The 18310-nt window shown below is 43.9% G+C and overlaps 1 protein-coding gene across 1 annotated transcript in view; it reads right to left on the minus strand.

Annotated features, from left to right (window-relative positions):
• Positions 1 to 17834, minus strand: part of adgrv1 (adhesion G protein-coupled receptor V1) — a 103421-nt gene extending 85587 nt beyond the window's left edge. Inside the window, exons 1-6 of the mRNA XM_047328956.1 lie at positions 17521 to 17834; positions 6070 to 6257; positions 5367 to 5516; positions 2053 to 2148; positions 940 to 1044; positions 329 to 442 (exon numbers count right to left, since the gene is read on the minus strand). Of these exons, the coding sequence (XP_047184912.1) occupies positions 329 to 442; positions 940 to 1044; positions 2053 to 2148; positions 5367 to 5516; positions 6070 to 6255 (651 nt within the window). The 5' untranslated portion in view covers positions 6256 to 6257; positions 17521 to 17834. The remainder of the gene's footprint in view (positions 1 to 328; positions 443 to 939; positions 1045 to 2052; positions 2149 to 5366; positions 5517 to 6069; positions 6258 to 17520) is intronic.
• Positions 17835 to 18310: the final 476 nt, after the last annotated feature.

Here is an 18310-nt window from a genome sequence, read left to right on the forward strand (position 1 = left end):
CAAAGGGGTTGATGCAGATGTGGCCTTTAGTCACGGAGCCCTTTTGTGCTTCAAGCTCCACACTTGAAACAATCAGTATATTTTCAATGATAGCTGGATGTGAATAGCATTCTAGTCAGTGAAGCCAATGAAGAGTTTAAGTCCTGTCAGACTCTGGATTTTGAACTTTAATTTTGATCTTGTTACACACTGCCCCAATTTGTCATTTTTCCAACTTCTTGCAATGAAATAATAATAATAATTATACATTTAATGTCTATGGTGAGACAGATGGGGGGAAAAAATTCATGAATATGACATGTGGTACAGTGAAGAGCCTGTTTAATACCTGGTCATCCTGGATGAGGATACTGAAGTGCACTACAGCCTGTCCTACAGGGATGGTGATGGTCCCTCTGTCTGGACTGAGATCCTGGATGGCCGGGTTGGGACCTTCATCGATCTGAACCAGATGAGCCACAAGCTTCTTTTAAACAGACATCCTGCTGCATTATATTACCTTTAAAAAGACCCTTGTTATGCTGCCCTTAATTGGTAATACTGAGCTCCGTGTGAGTTTTTGGATAGCACGCTGGTACCAGCGTCGCTACCTATAACACAGACGTCGATCTGGCTCTTTGACTACCAGCTTAAAGGCGGAACAACAATGCCCCCCAATTAAGAATTTGTACTTTTAATACAGAACTACAAGGCAGAATAAAAGCACAACATTCCTGCCTTGAACAAGCTGTATAAAAGGGGCTACAGTAAAGTCTACACATTGGCACACCCATACTGTATGTAGATTTTTATTAATCATTTATATACTGCATATAAATAACGGAATTATCTACCGTACCAAAAAATTGGTAATAATATTTGGATTCTCAAATTTCTATTATAAGCCAGTGGAATAAACATACTGCAAGTATGCTGGTTCTTTGTACATTGTGCTCTCACCTCAAAGTTCACGGTCACAGTCCCATATGTTCCCTTCTCTCGAATTAGGGTGAAAGGCACATAATGGTTCCTTCTTCTGGGTTCATCAACGACAATCTCTTCAGTCTGACATGAAGAGGGGAGAAAGACAAAACCCACGAAATAGAACCAAGATCACTTAAATTTATGTCATTTCAACACAGTTTCTTTTTCCCAATTAAAATAAACAAAGCAAAGCAGAAAGTACATTTGTACATTTTTAATGGGCCCTAAACAATCAGTACAAGTGAGCTGAAAGTCTCTTTACAAACAAATCAAAGACAGATTCTTATAAAGTACAGCCAACATAACAATACAACCAAGTGAACATTTGATTGAATTTGAGGCATCTGTTTTTTTAGTTATATGTTTTGCTTTCTTGGTCATCAGTATTGAAAGTGCTACTTATTCAAAAAATACTGGTAACTATACAGCACATACAAGTGAAAAATGACTTCTAGTATCATTGTGATGAAATTGATGAATTAATTTGTTTTTTTATATTGTATGCCGCATTCGCAACACGACTAATAAAAGATGACGATAAAGTAACTGAATTAGACTGATTTTAAAAAGACAGAGACAAAGAAAAGTGATACGGGCAGGGATAAAGCTGTTTCAGAAAAGAATTAAAACTTTGACTCTACAGTAACACTGTCTAAGACTTCTAAAAAATCATATTATACGTCATTATCAAGCTCTTAAAATGTTGAAATTAAATCTCCCTTTGTACTCCTTTGTACTCTCCCAGAATGCATCTCCACATACGCCCCATTTGTGGTAAAAGAGAAAATAGAAAATCAATATGTGGTTGTTAATGTAAATATTGTGACCACAAGAATATCAATGTCTTGTAAACACTGAGGAGGGTAAAAATACTTTGGGTTTATTAGGAAACTGTAGCTGTCCTGCAGAGACTACCAGAGTCTGAATGTGGTCTGAAGGATCATATCTCAACCCTCAAAGCATCTTGGGAGTGTTCGATTGATAGATTGATTTAACCATGGATGGAGCTTAGAAGTGACAGGCTGTAATGTGTGAGACAGCGTGAATGAACAAAATGAAGACAAGATGCATGTAAAATGGGTTTCTTACCGAGTTGAAGGCAACTATTCCAAAGGCGTTGTCATTGGACAGGATGGTGATGGTTGCCTTGTTCGGTGTCCCCAGGGTTACACCATTAGAGGAACTCTGGAAAGTGGGAACAACTTAAGTGTTTCACAAAAGCACGCTAAATACCCGGTGCAGTTCGCAACATAACACTTGTTAACTCATGCTCATCTGAAAAACCAGAATGCCTTAATCACGGTCTCCCCTTCATTCCTGTGCTCCCACAGAGAGGCCCAGGTGAGAAGGCACAAAGGCAGGAAGTACTGGTCTCAGCCCACTTGATATGTCAGGTTAGCTCACAGTAGGGCACCTCTTTAGGGCTTGTGCTGTGCTCTGTGATTTGGCACTGAGACATAACAAACGTCAGTGTGTTTAAAATCACTGCGACTTCACAGGGCTCGCATCAGGTTTTCAACTAAACAAAAAAAAAAGCACCACAACCTGTGATCTGTGAAAGGAGGCTTTTCCTTTTTCTGAACCCCCCTTAAAAGAGACAGACCACAGCCTTGTTATTTGGTGCAAACTTTCCAAGGTTTCCATTAGTGAGCTTACCAATGTTTTCATAAGCATCTCATGGCCCAACTCTGCTGACAACCACCATGTCTGAGCTCAAAAGCACAGGCTCCCACCAAAACTTCCTTGTACTCTTTACAACACACAATGGTGTTCTGGAAACGGATCAACTGTGAGAGTCCTGACATTGTGTGCAAAACAGAGACACGCGTTTTCTCAGCCAAACACTGTCCAGCTGAAAGTCCTTGTGTATGTGTGCATGTATGCATGTTAAGGTGAGAGCAAGCAAAGGATAAAAGGAATAAGCTGTAACAGTACTGTATTTCCACTGCACAGTTCATATAGCAGTCAACTCACAGACACAGAATCCACACACTTTCACAAAGCCAAGCCACTGGCTAAGCAAGGAATCTGACATACACTTACAGATACACTCACTTACTACACAAACATATTCAAATACACAGTGATTTGTGAACATAAAGTGGCTGATTAAAGTGGCAATAGATCCGTTTTTTGCTTTAAGTTATCATTATGAAATAAATGTTGATTGCATATTGCAAAGTCTACAGAACATCAACATCTGCATTTAAATTAGTGCCCTCCAAGCCTCTCTTTTACAATGCAACTCTTTCTAATTACCGTGAGTTCATGGCATCTCCCGACATCTTTACTACAGAGATGAAACAGAGAAAATCTGTCAAACAGCCAAAAACAACGTCTGTCACAAATGATGAGCAAAAAAAAAAAGGCAGAAGTCTGAAAAACATTAAATGCCAGAGATAATAATTATGACCGACTCGCTACAAGAACTCAGTCAGCTGACTAGTGGACACTGGGACACTGAGCTGTCTACAGACGTCCAACCGAACAAAAATGTTGGTCAGCGGCCAAACGCTGTTACATTGTCAGATGGCTGTAGGAGGATGAGATGCAGTCTTGTTTTACCAATGTTACTTTGTACAGGCCAAGTGTGATCACTCACAAAAAATGTGATGGATTATATCAGGACACAGTGAGTGTATTTGTTTCATTTTTCTTCTTGCTACTGTGAGAGTGTACTGTGAAAAACAACAATCTGCATTGTGTTTTTTTTTTTTTTTACAAATACTAAGGATTATATAAATGATGACAATAGTGAATTGATATTGGTCCAAAAAAAATAATAACAATTTTTCACAATGCAGAATGGCCAGTAGCTGTATGCTAGCCATTACACCCCCCCCCCTCCACACACACACACCCACACCTGCCACTAAAGTGCCTAACCCCCCCCCCAGAAACCCAGAGAAAACCCTGACCACACAATATGCTACAATCCACTTTGTGTCTCTGCCTTCTGTTCCTGCAAAGCACTGGTAGGCTGCACCTGCTCTGCTCTGCTACACTACTTCTGTAAAACAAGTCTTTTTCTATTAAGCTCAGCTTCCAACAGAGCTAGTACAACATTTTCTTTTGAAACAGATTTTACAGATTCAGCTGTCAGAAATGACAAACGTGTCTTGATCAATCCTTTTTGTTCTTCATCTATGACAGCCCTCGATCCTGACCCTTGTAGTGCACATCCATCCTCCCGACAGGCCTTTAGTAAACTGATAGGGTAGCGTTTTGCAAAAGGCTTTGTCTCCGCTGTAGTGTAAACAGAAGGGCTAAGTGGGCCTCATCTGGTCTTTTCACTCTCGTAGCACGCTAACTAAAGGACTGTGCAACTGGATTTTAACCAGATGTCGCAAAAATGCAGCATCAAATTGAAGACGTTGTGAAGGAAGTCACTCTCGGTGACTGCTGTCCAGAGCTCCTGCTGTTTCGTAAATATAACATACAGTAGCTGACAATCAGTGATTCACAATGACCTTTGTCTTGGGTCTTTTAGTGAGGATGACACAGGCAGATGGCAAGACCAGGCCCCCGAGCCCATCAGTCAAACTTGACAGCCAAAGGTTATATGAAACCATGGAGACAGTCTCTAGGTGTAAGGCATCCTTGGCTCGGTGATGGTAATTCTTTTGAAAAGGATTTACAGTATGTACCCATTAAAGATCATTTTCAAACTTCTGTTACATCTGTAACAGGACCAGGCACAATCTGTCCATTTTATCTATTTAATTTCTTCTAATCTTTATAAAGTAGCGAGATGCTCCTCCTGATGACATGGTGTGTTTTGTTGTCAGCACAAAAAATCTCAAAATGCATGAAAAGATGTTCCAGTGAATCCATTCATTTATTGTAACAGACTGAGCTTTCATATATAAACGTGTGTCAGTTCCAATGGTGAACACACGACATATATGGAAATGTAATCCACAGAACGGACATGCCCATTGAAGTCAATGGGGACAGTGAAAGAGAGAATCACTTTAATCTAATGTGGGGTGAGGCGGCGGCTGTCAATGTTAGTTTCTTTTCACAAAAGTGTTTTTTAGTGGGGGACCTCACAACATTCGGCCCCACCCACCCCAGCCGTGGAAAAGTCCTACGGAGCACACACATCAAAGACGCTGCAGCTCAGAGCCTCCCAGGGCTTACTGCGTGACACCCCCACTCCCTATTGCTTCGTAGCTGGGGTTAGGATTTAAGACGGTCATGGGCAGAATTAGAACAGTGGGACTTTGAGGAGAAAAAGCTTGGCGCTCCATAAAGGAGCGCATGAGGGAGGAAGAGGGAGTCTTCATCAATCCAAAAACAGATACTGGCACGTAAATACAACACACGCAAGACTGCAAAGGAAAAGTGTCACACCCACATATGAACAACAGAATTTGTAGGCAAAATAAAAGGGCCTTTACCTGTAGTTTAAGGTTGAAGGTAAATGTCTCATCGGCTTCGGGCAAGTCGTCATCTTTCACAGCGATGAAGATAGTCTTACTGGACTCGGTGGACAGCAGAAAGGCTGCAGCATTAACGGCTTCAAAGTCCCCTGTGTCCACTCCCTCTAGCTGGGAGAGAAAAAAAAAACAAGCATAAACTTTTATCACTCACCATTCGTACATTTTCTGTTTGTTTGAGATATGTTGTGAATTTATTTTAAGAAACGGACTAATAACTTCATTATTAATAAAACAGCCCAGGTATAATAGTTCATGTAAGAAAAAGTATGGTAAAGATATCAAGAAGAATAGGAACACCCCCCTACCACCACCACCACCACCTCCACCACACTTCACTGTAAGGCCAGCTCACCTTTCCAAACAGCAACTGTGAGCAGCTGACACCAGCCCTTATGTGGTCAACATAAAGCCAAATTCTGTGATTTTTCTTTTTTTTAGGATTGCTTCTGTGAATACACTGGCTCTTTGATGTCACTACGACATTGATGAAAAGATCAATGATTATTTTGCGTGCGTGCGTGCGTGCGTGCAAGTGTGTGTGTGTGTGTGTGTGTGTGTGTGTGTGTGTTTGGATACACAAATTATATAATGTGTGAATAAGTTGGTCAATGTGTACTGATACGCAACACATTATCAACGATGAGCTTGTCTAATGTCCTACCAAAACCAAAGCCGTCACATTGACCGGGTCGCCCACTCTCTCCACAACCAGCCGGACCACAGCTGTGCTGCTCTCGTTGACAACAAAGTCCGTCTGTCCCAGGAACCGCAGTGTGGCTGACTCGGACGTGGTGCCAGGGATGGACGAAGCCAGAATCAACCCAGCTAGCAGGAGGACAGGGAGCATTCCTACGAAAAGGTGGGAGCACACAGAGGAAACGTTAAAAAAGAGATGAAGGAAGGACAGACGTAATGCAGATACTGAAATAAAGCAGAGACCAATATGGGCTTGTCTAAATTCCGAGTCAAAAATATACAGTATATGTAAACCTACTTCTTACCACTAAGAAAATGATTTTGACACTGTAAAAATAAATAAATGAGACTACACAGACAAACTCATATGAGCTCAAAGTTACAGACCTCTGTGATAAATTATTGAGATTTTAATCTTGGATAATCTTATAGAGCAAAGATGCAGGATGTAGAGATTCTTAAGTATGAAATCATAGAACCAGTGAAACACGATGTTTGTCTACGATGCGTAAAATATTGACTTTATGCTTGGTGGGCATCCATATTTCATTTCATGTCCCATATTCTTTCTACTAATAAATGCAGATAATAAGAATTAAAAAAATACATATATAGTGAGAAAAGAGTTAATTAGAATGAATAAGATCTACAGACAATATTGAGCGGCCAGATGTTCATAAGGTCTGGCTTTTGAAAATGTGCAGCCGGGCTGACTGGCAGGCTGGTTGGTCATTGTGGTCTATGTGATTCATAGCATTATTCCATAATTACATCGGCTGTTGTCCTCATGTTGTCATAACTATTAAAGCAGTTGCTGTTGAGTTTACCCTATGAATTGGATGCCATGCCAGAATAAATGTGTTCACTCAAGGTACTTTGAGTAATTCAGCATGAAAGTTCAGTCTCCTGTGCAAATCTGCGCTGCCAACACTCTCGGCTCTTTCTAATCATCTTTTCTTCTGTCATGCTTCCTCCAACCATCCTCACGTCCCAATGTGTGTCTTCTACACCCTTCTGCCCTCCACTTCTCTTCTCCACTTGTCTTGTCTTGTCTGCTCTCCTCTCCCCCCATTATCTCCTGCTCAGCGCTCTCACCCAGAATAATCCTAAAGCTGGACGGAGCCTCAGAGACAGTTGTCATGGTTAACACAACAAAAAAACACAGCATGACAAGTGAGGTGGAGCCAGCTAAATTGTGGCCACTTGGTCCTGTCTTCCCCCTCCCAGCTGCCGTTTACCCATCCCATTCATAATCTGCACCACACAGCCTTGCCAAGAACACATAAGGTCTCTCTAAAAAATATTTGCTCTTAATTACAAGGTTGAAAAAGAACATCAGCAGCTACGGTGGATGAAGTCATGCTGTTTGGTTCTCTCTTTTTTTCATTCACAGAAATCGTTTAGGAAAGTTGGACATTGAAAATATCCCATTTTTCATATGTTCCATTACTGTTATATCAATCCGAGTTATTCTCAGTATTGGCGTGTGTTTTAATGACAACCACCCATCAATCAGTTTGTCAGCTCGGAGAGGAGAATACGACACTGTATCAGCATTAGAAGTCGTTGGTTGACAGATACAGTCAGAATCAATTCATGCAGATGTTCTAAATGCATGCGACAGACAGATGACGTGTGTATGTGTATGTGTGTGTGTGTGTGTGTGTGTGTGTGTGTGTGTGTGTGTGTGTGTGTGTGTGTGTGTGTGTGTGTGAGAGAGAGAGAGAGAGAGTTTGTGAGATGTAGCTGATGCCAAGGGGAACGTGCGTCAGTGTGTGTGTGTGTGTGTGCGTGCACGTATGTGTGTCACCCACATGCGAGCAATGGAGAGATGGCTGGGAAATCCATCAAAAAAGGATTTAGAGCTGGTGGGTAGCGGGGCTGGGTAGAGGGTGAGGCTAAGTGGGGCGTGAGTGTGTCGCCGGACAAAGAGGGGCCAGGGTTGAATAAATCCTGTTATTTGCCCTGCTCTCTCTCCAGTGGTTGGGAACTTCCTGAGTCACCGGCTGGGAGCGTGATTGAAAAGCTATGAACCATCTCACTGAAAATGCCTTAGACATTGTTAGTCTAGAGAAGCATCTAGTGGAGACGAAGAGGTAAGAGTGGACCTGAGGGTACATGCAATTTCACAGCATCTGGACCCTTGCGTCTACTGTATACACTTGCCTGCCTAGCTGAGTTAAACAAAGGTTGAGGCACCAAACCTCTGCTATGGTCATAGCAATACATTATTCGCCACAGCTCGTTAACTTTGCTAAAATCATCACACTATAATCATGTAGAACATTAGAACATCGAACATCGAACATTTAATCCACAGTCTCAGTTTTCAGAACAAAATATCTGACTTCCCTCAGCCGATTTCTTCACAGTAAATCTTTGTGCCTCAAAACCTCACTTCCAAACTACCAAATGATTGCCTATCATCACACAGACCACAATCTTGAAGACGGCTGGTAGCAAACATCCAATTTTTTAACCCCCTAACCCTCACTCCAAAGCAGAGGGGTGGTCCCTTTTGCAGAGCAGATGCTCAGTGGATGGCACAGGTCTGGGGTTTTTTTGAGAGGCAAAGCAGTTTTTGTGCGGGCATCTTGTGTTGTGCCAACCCTGACCCCAGGGCTTACAGGGGGACCAAGGATCTGTCTGTCACAGCAAAAGGCAGCATGGAGTGCCTGGCGCAGGCCTCTGACAGTGATAAGGCTGGGAGTCAGAGTCCATGTAGAGAGGTGCAAAGAGACGCAGTCACACACACACGTTTACGTACATTAATGCATTTGTCAGAGCGGCCACATTCAGCATATGCATCCAAAATCCAAAGTCTCGACACGGGGGTGACAGGCCAGAACACGGGAGAGCCCTGACATGCACAAATACACACTGTCCATCACAAATATCCTTAGCCAAAGGAGCAGAAAATGGAGGCTGGGACCAGGACACTGGGACCTGGCGCTCACAACAACACCACAACTAAAGAGACTTTAGTTGTGGTGTTGTTGTGAGACACCCAAATTTGCTTTTTATTATTGACTTATTCTGTAACTCTGACCTCAGTCTGCTGATTCTTCTTTAATAATGTATTTCTTTATTTCCTGGAACTCACAGCAGCCAATGAATACAGCATTAAAATATAGTATTGGCTAAATATGTGAAGCACATCATTATAGTCATCCACAACAGAGCATCAAAGCATTATCAAATGTTCTTCAGGCTAAGATGAAAATTAACTTTTGGCCTGGAACAATCCTGAATCATTCTTCACAAACAATAAAGGTACAAATTCATGTAGCTGTTATTTCAATGGGATTATTATTGTTTTTTAAGCCTTGACCTTAAACCTGCTTTCACCATAACCATTTTTGCCAAGGCTTTGTGCTCGCCAGTTTCGTTTTTTAGTGCTTGGCAACACACAAAAAGTACATGTAGAGAATCCAGTTGCAATCACTCACTCCTACTATCGGCCAATCTCTATCACACATCGAATCACTGAATTCCACTTTTTCTGTATGTCTGTGAAGGATAGCTCATCGCCGCACAAACAGCCTTCTCGGCAGGCTCAAACATGAAAGTCACCATGACAGTGACGATATCCGTGCTGGTTGGTGGTGGTTTGGCTCCCGTCACCTGTCAGTCCACCGATGTTTGGAGCCCGGTTCCCAAGAACTGTTACATAGGATCCCTTCACATCACACACACACACACACACACACACACACACACACACACACACACACACACACACACACACACACACACACACACACACACACACACACACACACACACACACACACACACACACACACACGTACACACACGTACACACGTACACACGTACACATATACACACACACACACACACACACTGATCTATTGGATATCCCTATCAGAGGTGCTGAGGAGGTGTCTGGTTGCGGGGCTGCTCCCGGGTCAGTGCTCCCTGCTGATGCCTCTAGGGTTTCTCCTGACAGTGGCTCCTATGCCGTAATCTTCAGCATCAATTATTCACTGCAGGCCTAAGACTTTAAAGTCAGATGATGGTAGTAAGTGTGACAGGATTCACTGTACAGAATGTGCCATGTGTCATCACAAAGATCTTACAGACTGTCAGGCTTAGACTCTCTCTTTAAAAAAAAAAAAAGGAAATATGTCTAAATTCTTTGTCTTATTAAATAGAGAGGCTGTCATCCCCTTTTTGTCACTAGGAGCTTGTTGAGGTAAAGTACCAGGCTCTATAATCATCATCAAAGACTTTGACTTTCCCCCTAGTTGTTTCACCAAGAATACTCAAAATTTGAAGCTTTAAAACTTCCTTTATGGTCGAGGGTGTGTTGGATAATAGTCTGTCGAGTTTTAATCAAGGGCTTTCCCATGTGGCATCCCTGCCCTGAGGCTTCCCTGGTCCTGAGACGCCCTTGGTGAGGAGCATGTGGTTATATCTGGCAGTTAGTTACGAGCACGCGCGCGCACACACACACACGCACGCATACGCACACACACACACACACACACACACACACACACACACACACACACACACACACACACACACACACACACACACACACACACACACACACACACACACACACACACACACACACACACACACACACACACACACACACACACACACACACGCACATACACGCACACACAGAACGTGATCCCCAGTTGTCTGACACTGGGAGGCCTGCAGTGGGATCTCATTCATCAATCTTACAGCTCTGGTCGGTGATCTGGAGTCAGTCTGGCCACAAAAAGAAACTGCTCTGTCATTAACGTCAACTAATATGCCAGTGTTACTGGAATGTTTGTGCGTCTCCCCGGCACAAATTCACACTAAAAGCCAACCACGCAAACAGACAGCGTGACTGCAACCGACAGAGAAACAGTCGAGTACACTGCGACACACATGCAGAGCGATGGTGTGGTAGTCAGGAAGGCACACAGAAAGAGATGACGGTGAGCACATCAGTCTGTAGTAATGTAGAGTGTAAGGGGTCGATGCTAGGGTTGTAAACACACTAGAACTTGGAAGTGCCCTGTGGTTGGATGGCTGGGTTATTATTCAGAAATCAGACGAAACATGAAAAATGCCTTAATTGAGCAGGCAGACGCCGTTTATAAAAGCCCATGACAACGTAAAAATAAAAATACGTTATCAAAACTAATAAAGCTAGTTAATTACTAATAGGCCTAATAATATGACGGTGTCAAAGAAACTAAAAGTTTCTCTTTATTTACAGTGGCGGCTGTATGAGCTCAGTTTATGTCTATACAGTATGTGTTTGGTCCAAAACCATGGTGCCTCCTTTATTCTCTTTATTGGATTGTTTTCTGTTTGAGCTGCAGTCCACGCTAAGCGATACCACCAGCCCAATGCAAGTCGGGCCCTACCTCAGAAACCACCCACCATCCATTCTCAGCACGACGCAGCCGCGGCTGCCATACCCGGTCAACTCACAAGCCCATAATTGCACTTCACATGTAGTTTCTGCCTCTGGTATTTTTAGATCAGTGAATGTTCTCGCCGTGCAGAGACGCTAAGGAGAAGAAATTAAGAAACTTAATAAGCGAGTAGAGCTAAAACATACATCATTAAATCGGACAAAAACACTGTGTTACTCACTGGGCTTATTTTGGAGAGCTCTGCCCAAAAAACAGAATTCTGTTTATTTTGAGGGGGAAAGCAGAAAACCTACCATTAGTCCAACAAGAAGGTGGAGAAATGTTTTGGGGGAAATAAAGACGGCAGAGTCCTGAACTGCGGCCAAATTATGCCACATAAGGGGACACTAGAAAACTCTTGAATGAATACGGCTTTAAAGAAAAAAATGCATGAGGTCAGCCTCCCAGCTATTGTCAGACGATACTTTTCAAATGAGGCATTTCTCCTTCAGGGGCAAGAAGCTGTCAATCAAGTGTGCATTTTACTGCGAAAAAAGGAAACAGAGAGAGAGGTATTGTCCACACGGCCGTGGTCGGCTGCTCTTAACTAGAGCCAATGGCATCTTGCATCCCTAACTACAAAACAAGAGCTTTTCTCCCCCCTTCTGCTTCAGAAATAGAGGCGAGGAGGGAAATAGAAAATAGGAAAGTGGTTCCAATTGAGTAGGAACCAGTGCGTGAGCAATTTAGAGCGTTTTCCAGTTTGAGCATTGGCTGACTGATTAGCTTGTATGACACACGGTGACGGAGGCAGGCAGAAAGGAACTTTCAGGGGATTAAACAAGGTTGTGCTCTCCACAGCCGCACAGACCAAAGGGCCAAATTAGAAAAGGGTATTACTTCATTGCATGTTACTGGTTGGGCCTGGATGAAATGCTAATTGCATTTCAAAAGAGTTCCCAAAACAGAGAGGCAACACAAAATGGGGGTGTATTTTCATTGGAGACCAAGCGGGACTTTACAATTCACTGACTAGCACACAATTTTAAGGAGCAGGCTTTTGTTCACTCATGCTCCTTTTTGTGTTTTTTTTTTTTTGTGCATTTCTAACATTGCCACAGTTCTTTATTCTTTTGCCTCTCCCACTTTTTGGCTCGCCAGCCTCCTCTCCTACAGAAACCAAACCATCCTATTCAGACTCCCTCCTTTTCTCCTAGTTCTACTCCATCACTCCTAAACAGGGACGTGCATGGTGCACACATCCTCGGTACAGTAGGTGTGGGAGAGTCTCTCTTTCAGGCCTTTGCAGTGCTGGAAAACCACGGGCCAGATGGCAGGATTGAGGAGGAAGCAAATCCCTCAACAAGTGTGGTCAACGGATTCTGGTTTTCGTCGAGAAAATAACAAAAATTATTTCAAACCCTGCCGCTCATTGCTTCCATGGAGCATCAAGTTTGTTGTTTCACCGATTCAAACCCAGTCATTTACACAACTGTGAATGTGAAGTGGGGCATTTGTACACATAGTAAGTGTACGTGTGTGTGTGGGTCCTGTCATCCTCTTTAAACAAACATACACTAATCAAACTCAGGGGTATCTTCTCTTAGTTGACATTTCAAACTTCTGAAGAGCTCCGCACAAAGATGCAGGCTATGAAGTGAACCTAATCTCTTTAGATGTTTTACTCACAAAGCTAGAGGCTATAATGAGAGGCATGGAGAGAAAGTGGATGAATACATCTTTTTTTTGCAACAATAAACACACCACGCCACATCTCAGCCATGCTCGGATCAACCACCCCCACCTACTTGAGGAATTCCTCTGCCATGACCAACTACGGTACAATGAGGGGAGTGAGCGATAAACAGAGAAAGACAAGAAAAGAAAGAAAGAAAGCTGGGCCGGTGTAAACGACGGGGCAGTACAGGGAGGGGGGCACGGGGGGGGTGACCTACATCACCAGGTTTATGTTTGAAATAGTGACCCTGACACTCTCTCCCATCTCATTCTCTCTCTCTAACACACACACACACACAAAGAACTAAAGTGAGAGGCAAAGGGAATATACTAACAAAGACGGAAGCGGTATAGGGATGGATAGCCGTGATGTCCTTCCAGCGTGACCCACTCAACCCGTCTAAATTAAGACAGGAAGCAGGGGGTGCCATTGGACGTGCTCCACACTTGGCTCTGTCAAAAACATCCAGGCACGCACGGGGTAGAACTCCTGCGGATTTACGGCCAGACAGAAGGACCCGTGTAGGGGTCTGTGCATTTAAAGAACAGGATCTGTGAAAAACAACCACAGAGCGTGTTCACTTATCAAATTAGGCTGTGGAGCAGGTTTATCGCATGGGGATTGTAAGTCATTCAAAGATTTTTTTTTTTTAAAGAATACGCGCTTCAAACGGTCCTTAAAACTTAATTAAATTTGTTACAGAGTCTAGCCAAGCTAATAGGAACCAGAAGAAGCAGCCTTCTCAGATGTTCTCTCACTTTTCTCTATAATCTGATATCCGAGAAAAGGATGTTACTCATTTTTCCATGCAGTCTGCAGGTTGAAATGAAAGATAGCTGCTTTAGTTGAACAGGATTTAAATGCAGTTATGATAGAATTAATTTAATTTCTATAATTTTTTGGGACTGTGTATTTTTTTATTGACAATAATTGACTAACTGGTACGGATCAGCTGGTAGGAAAGTCTCTGAGTCTGACCTATGCGAGGCCGCCGGCTCTTCTTACATCACATGAGGTCAGAGTTCAAGTTTACTACTCCTGGGGAGTTGCTGGGCAGATGTAGGAGGGCTCCTCGTTACCTCTACAGAGCGTGAGCTATTACAACAAGTGTGTGTACATGTACGCGTGTGTATGTTAGAATGTGCGATCATGAGAGTTGACAGCGAGGTCGTGGCCGAGGGCACACTGTAGCGTCCGTACTAGACTCCTCTCACCGGGAACAATATGCGGTTGGTCAGGCCCACTAAAATGACCTCAGGATTGTTGGCCACTGCCGACGGCCAACCACTTTCCTGTCGCTCTGCTCCAAAGACAACAACTACTAAAACATGATATCGTCTGCTGTGCGTAAGCATGAACTGTCAAATGTTTTTTTGAAAACAAACTTTGGAAATTACAAGAAAACTTTGAATTTGTCCATCCACCAAATCTCAAATCCACTTTTCCAGGCCTTGCAGACATAGTGGCATCGGACATGATCGTCCCGGTCAAGTGAAACAACAGGATGACATGCATAAACTAGCATAGGTGCTGTATTAGTTGTCACTGGGGAGATAGTGAATGTTCCATGAGTGATACAGAATGCTTTATCTTATGTATTGTTCGTCATCCTATGTATTTTCTTCCTTGAAACTTCCTCGTGGAGTTGAGAGCTTTGATTATACTGTCTGCCCACAGCAGTGCCTTCTTTGCCCACATTGGACAAATATTACATAATCGAGGAGCAAAACACTGAAATGACGCAAAAAAAGCCATGAGTGAGATGCTTCAAACTGACCTCTGTTTATAGAATGATTATCTCAGAATCGTAGAAAATGAATCTAATCTGGTCAGCATGTGTAGTAGAGAGCAGTTTAAAGGAACAGCCATCATAAACAGCTTGAATCCAAAAAGCGCAGAAAACTCAGGACCACATTTTTGCTGTGACCCCTTTCGCCTCATGCTTCTCCCCCCCCCCCAGTAATTGTGTAGTGTATTTGAAGGGAAACTCTCTGTATCTCATCTGTGCATGAACAAATGTATGGCTAAGAATCTATTGATCTGGAAAATGTCCTGGGAATTTCTTTTGATGTTTAAAAAAAAATGCTATCACCTATGGTTCATAAATTCAAATATGCTTTCAGTGAGTTCAGTCAGCTCCCAGTGTTGTACCAAAGAGGCAGGTACATCTGCACTGTCTTGCACCAAAGAATTATGAATTGTTCTACTGCATGGTCCTTCTGAGGGAAAATTGTAATTTGAGAGAGAAGTGGGAATGTACGCATAACATTTTGTCCTCTCAAGGTGTGGAAATGAAAACCAGACCATAACTAATAAGTGGTGTATAATAGGTAGGTCTGCTGCTTTTCTCTTCCAGTGTCTTGCAGGACATAAGTACAACATTCTGTGCTTGGTTTGCTACACATGTACAACCAAATGATGTTTCATTATAACTACCACAGATATGTCTGATATGGAACTTCAGTAGATCACCAAAAGGATCATGAATATCTGTGCAGCGCAGCTGTCAAGTCATGACAACTTCCATTTCAGTTTTACAAAAATCCTTCCTTCCGCACTGATAAAGACATCTGTCACTCTCCACAGTGCTCTACAGTGCGGGCTCGGCCTGTTGCAGGGCGGTGAAGTTGGTGGAGAGCTGTGCCCGCATCTGCCATTTCCCTCTATCCCCACACCGGGAGAATGCAAGTCCCCTCATCCCAAGCAAACATCAATCTCGCCCTGTTCGCAATGTACAACACTTCAGCACCTTTCATCGATGAACAGCCTCTGTTTATGGCACTATGTCCCCTTTTGTACTGGGCAGCCATTGGGGGGGGGGGGGGGGGGGGGGGGGGGGGGGGCGCAGAAGGGGAGAGGGGCAGGCAGTAAAACAGTTTCCGCCCAGTGAATCACATTCAGACCCTCACACAGGGGACTGGGGGCTGACCCCTGCCAGGCAATGACATAAACACAGACAAACAAAGGGTCTGGGCTCCGAGCAAGTGGGGATCCTATAGAGGACCCAAATCTACCAAACCAGACTGACTATGACATGTCCTTACTTGATGATGAACATTTAGATTGAAGGTTCAAGGAAATACAATCATGACCGTTTGAATATCAAGTTTTTGCTACCTTTTTTTTTTTTTTTTTTGCAAACAAAGAGGGGAGACTGTACTTCTTCAACTGAGTGTACCCGTTTATAAAAAAAAAGAAGATACATTTCACAAACAGTAAAACAGTGAAGGCTGGCGCTGAGGGGGAGCAGGTGTAAGCGCTGAATGGATACAGGAGCAGCTCCCTCCCTTCCTCCCCAGCGAGGAAAAAAAAAGGATTTAACTCTGAGGCAGCACAGAGGAGGCAACAAAAGAGATTTGCCAAAGGACGCAGCGAGATGACATCACGTCAAATCAAGTGGAGATACGATAGGATATTCAGGCGAACCCAACCACACATCAACTGGTGCAAATCATGGAGCCTGGACAACTGCGTAAAATACGCAGCGGCGCGGCAGCACAATGGGGCTCGCGGCAGGCACCACTCGTTTATTTAACAGTATCAGCACATGTGCGCAACGCAGAGTGTGCCAAGGTTACTTATGGCCTGAGTAAGCCTATAGATTAGTCGGCGGAGCCTGTGCGCGAGGGGTCCCCATGCAGTGCGCCATGTGTGGCGGCTCCCCCTCGGAATTGTTGTTGTATTTCAGCGGGCGAGAGAAAAAAAACGCACACAAAGCGGACTGATCACACTGGAGATCCTGAACGTAACCATGGAAGCGTTTGTCTCCGTCCTCAATGGGCTACCCGGCCATTCATTTACTGATTGCGCTGAATCAATATTTAGGCTTTTCAAATTTTTATTAGCTGCTTCGGGGGGGGGGGGGGTTGGCACGGCGCAAAAAGAAATTAGCGGTGGCCAGCCACTTTTAATCGTTTTCTTATAGTGTTATACAATATGTCTGCTGGAGCTGTCGGGTGTAATTGATGAGTTGCATCGCCACTCGTTTGTTTCCTTTATTATCTGCGCTATTAATCTACCACTGGCGAAAGCGCCCGCATGCAAGTCACCCATCAATACTGACTCGACCACTGGGAGAAAAGAATCGTATGAATCTAGGACGTTTGTATGGTGTAAGTGTCAAGAAGCGGCATTCTCGTCTTTGTGCGACATTAACTCAATAAAAGTTTTTTGCTGATCACCACACACACACACACCCACACACACACACACCCTCACTGTTGGAACCTGTTCACGATGACAAACGAACGTGTTCGATACAAGGAGAATGAAACCGTCGCATCTTACCTGACACCTTGCTTGGCCCCTGTCCAGTACGAACTGCTACAGTGTCCGTCTCGCCGAGGTCACCATCGATGAGCGCTCCCTGGGTCCTCAGCTCCTCCTCTTCTCAAGCTGCAGCCAAATGCTGCTTTTGTTGATGTAAAAAAAACAAACAAACAAAAAAAAACTACTGTAATCTGTTGTTCCCCCGGAGGCGTTGGGTTCCCGGTGGGATGAAGGCGCGCATGGAACCTGAACGGCGCAGACGCCGGGAGGACTTGAACAGAGCCGGAGCGGTTCCCCGGTCTCTTCAGGACCTTCTCCTCCTCCCTCCCTCCTCCTCCTCCTCCTCTCTCTACACGCAGCTCCGGGCTCCTGCAGCCATGTGAGACCTGCGCATACTGTACACACACACACACACACACACACACACACTGGCAGTAGAAGATTAGTTTGCAGCTCCTCCGTTCACTCCAGCTCGTCTCCGGGTCGATGCCTAATGAGACGAGATGTTTTAATCCCATTTGTCTCCCGCGGGCGCGCAGTGTGGCGGCGGACAGCGCCACCCAGCGGGCCGAGGCGGAACAGTCCTCTCTCTCTCTCTCTCTCTTCTCGCCGCTGTTGTCACTCCACATCAACTTTGCCGCACATTTGTAGCTCGCTACCTTGAAAAATCTCACCTCATTTTTTTACAATCGACGGGCAGTTTTATTGGAGCAGACATTTTTGTCCACGTGTTGATTTACCTAATTGTACATGATGAAGAGCAGACTTAATGAGAATGTATTCTATATTTGAAAGGAGTCAAGTGACT

The sequence above is a fragment of the Scophthalmus maximus genome, chromosome 19 (assembly GCF_022379125.1).
Source record: "Scophthalmus maximus strain ysfricsl-2021 chromosome 19, ASM2237912v1, whole genome shotgun sequence".
In the NCBI taxonomy this organism is placed as follows: domain Eukaryota; kingdom Metazoa; phylum Chordata; class Actinopteri; order Pleuronectiformes; family Scophthalmidae; genus Scophthalmus; species Scophthalmus maximus.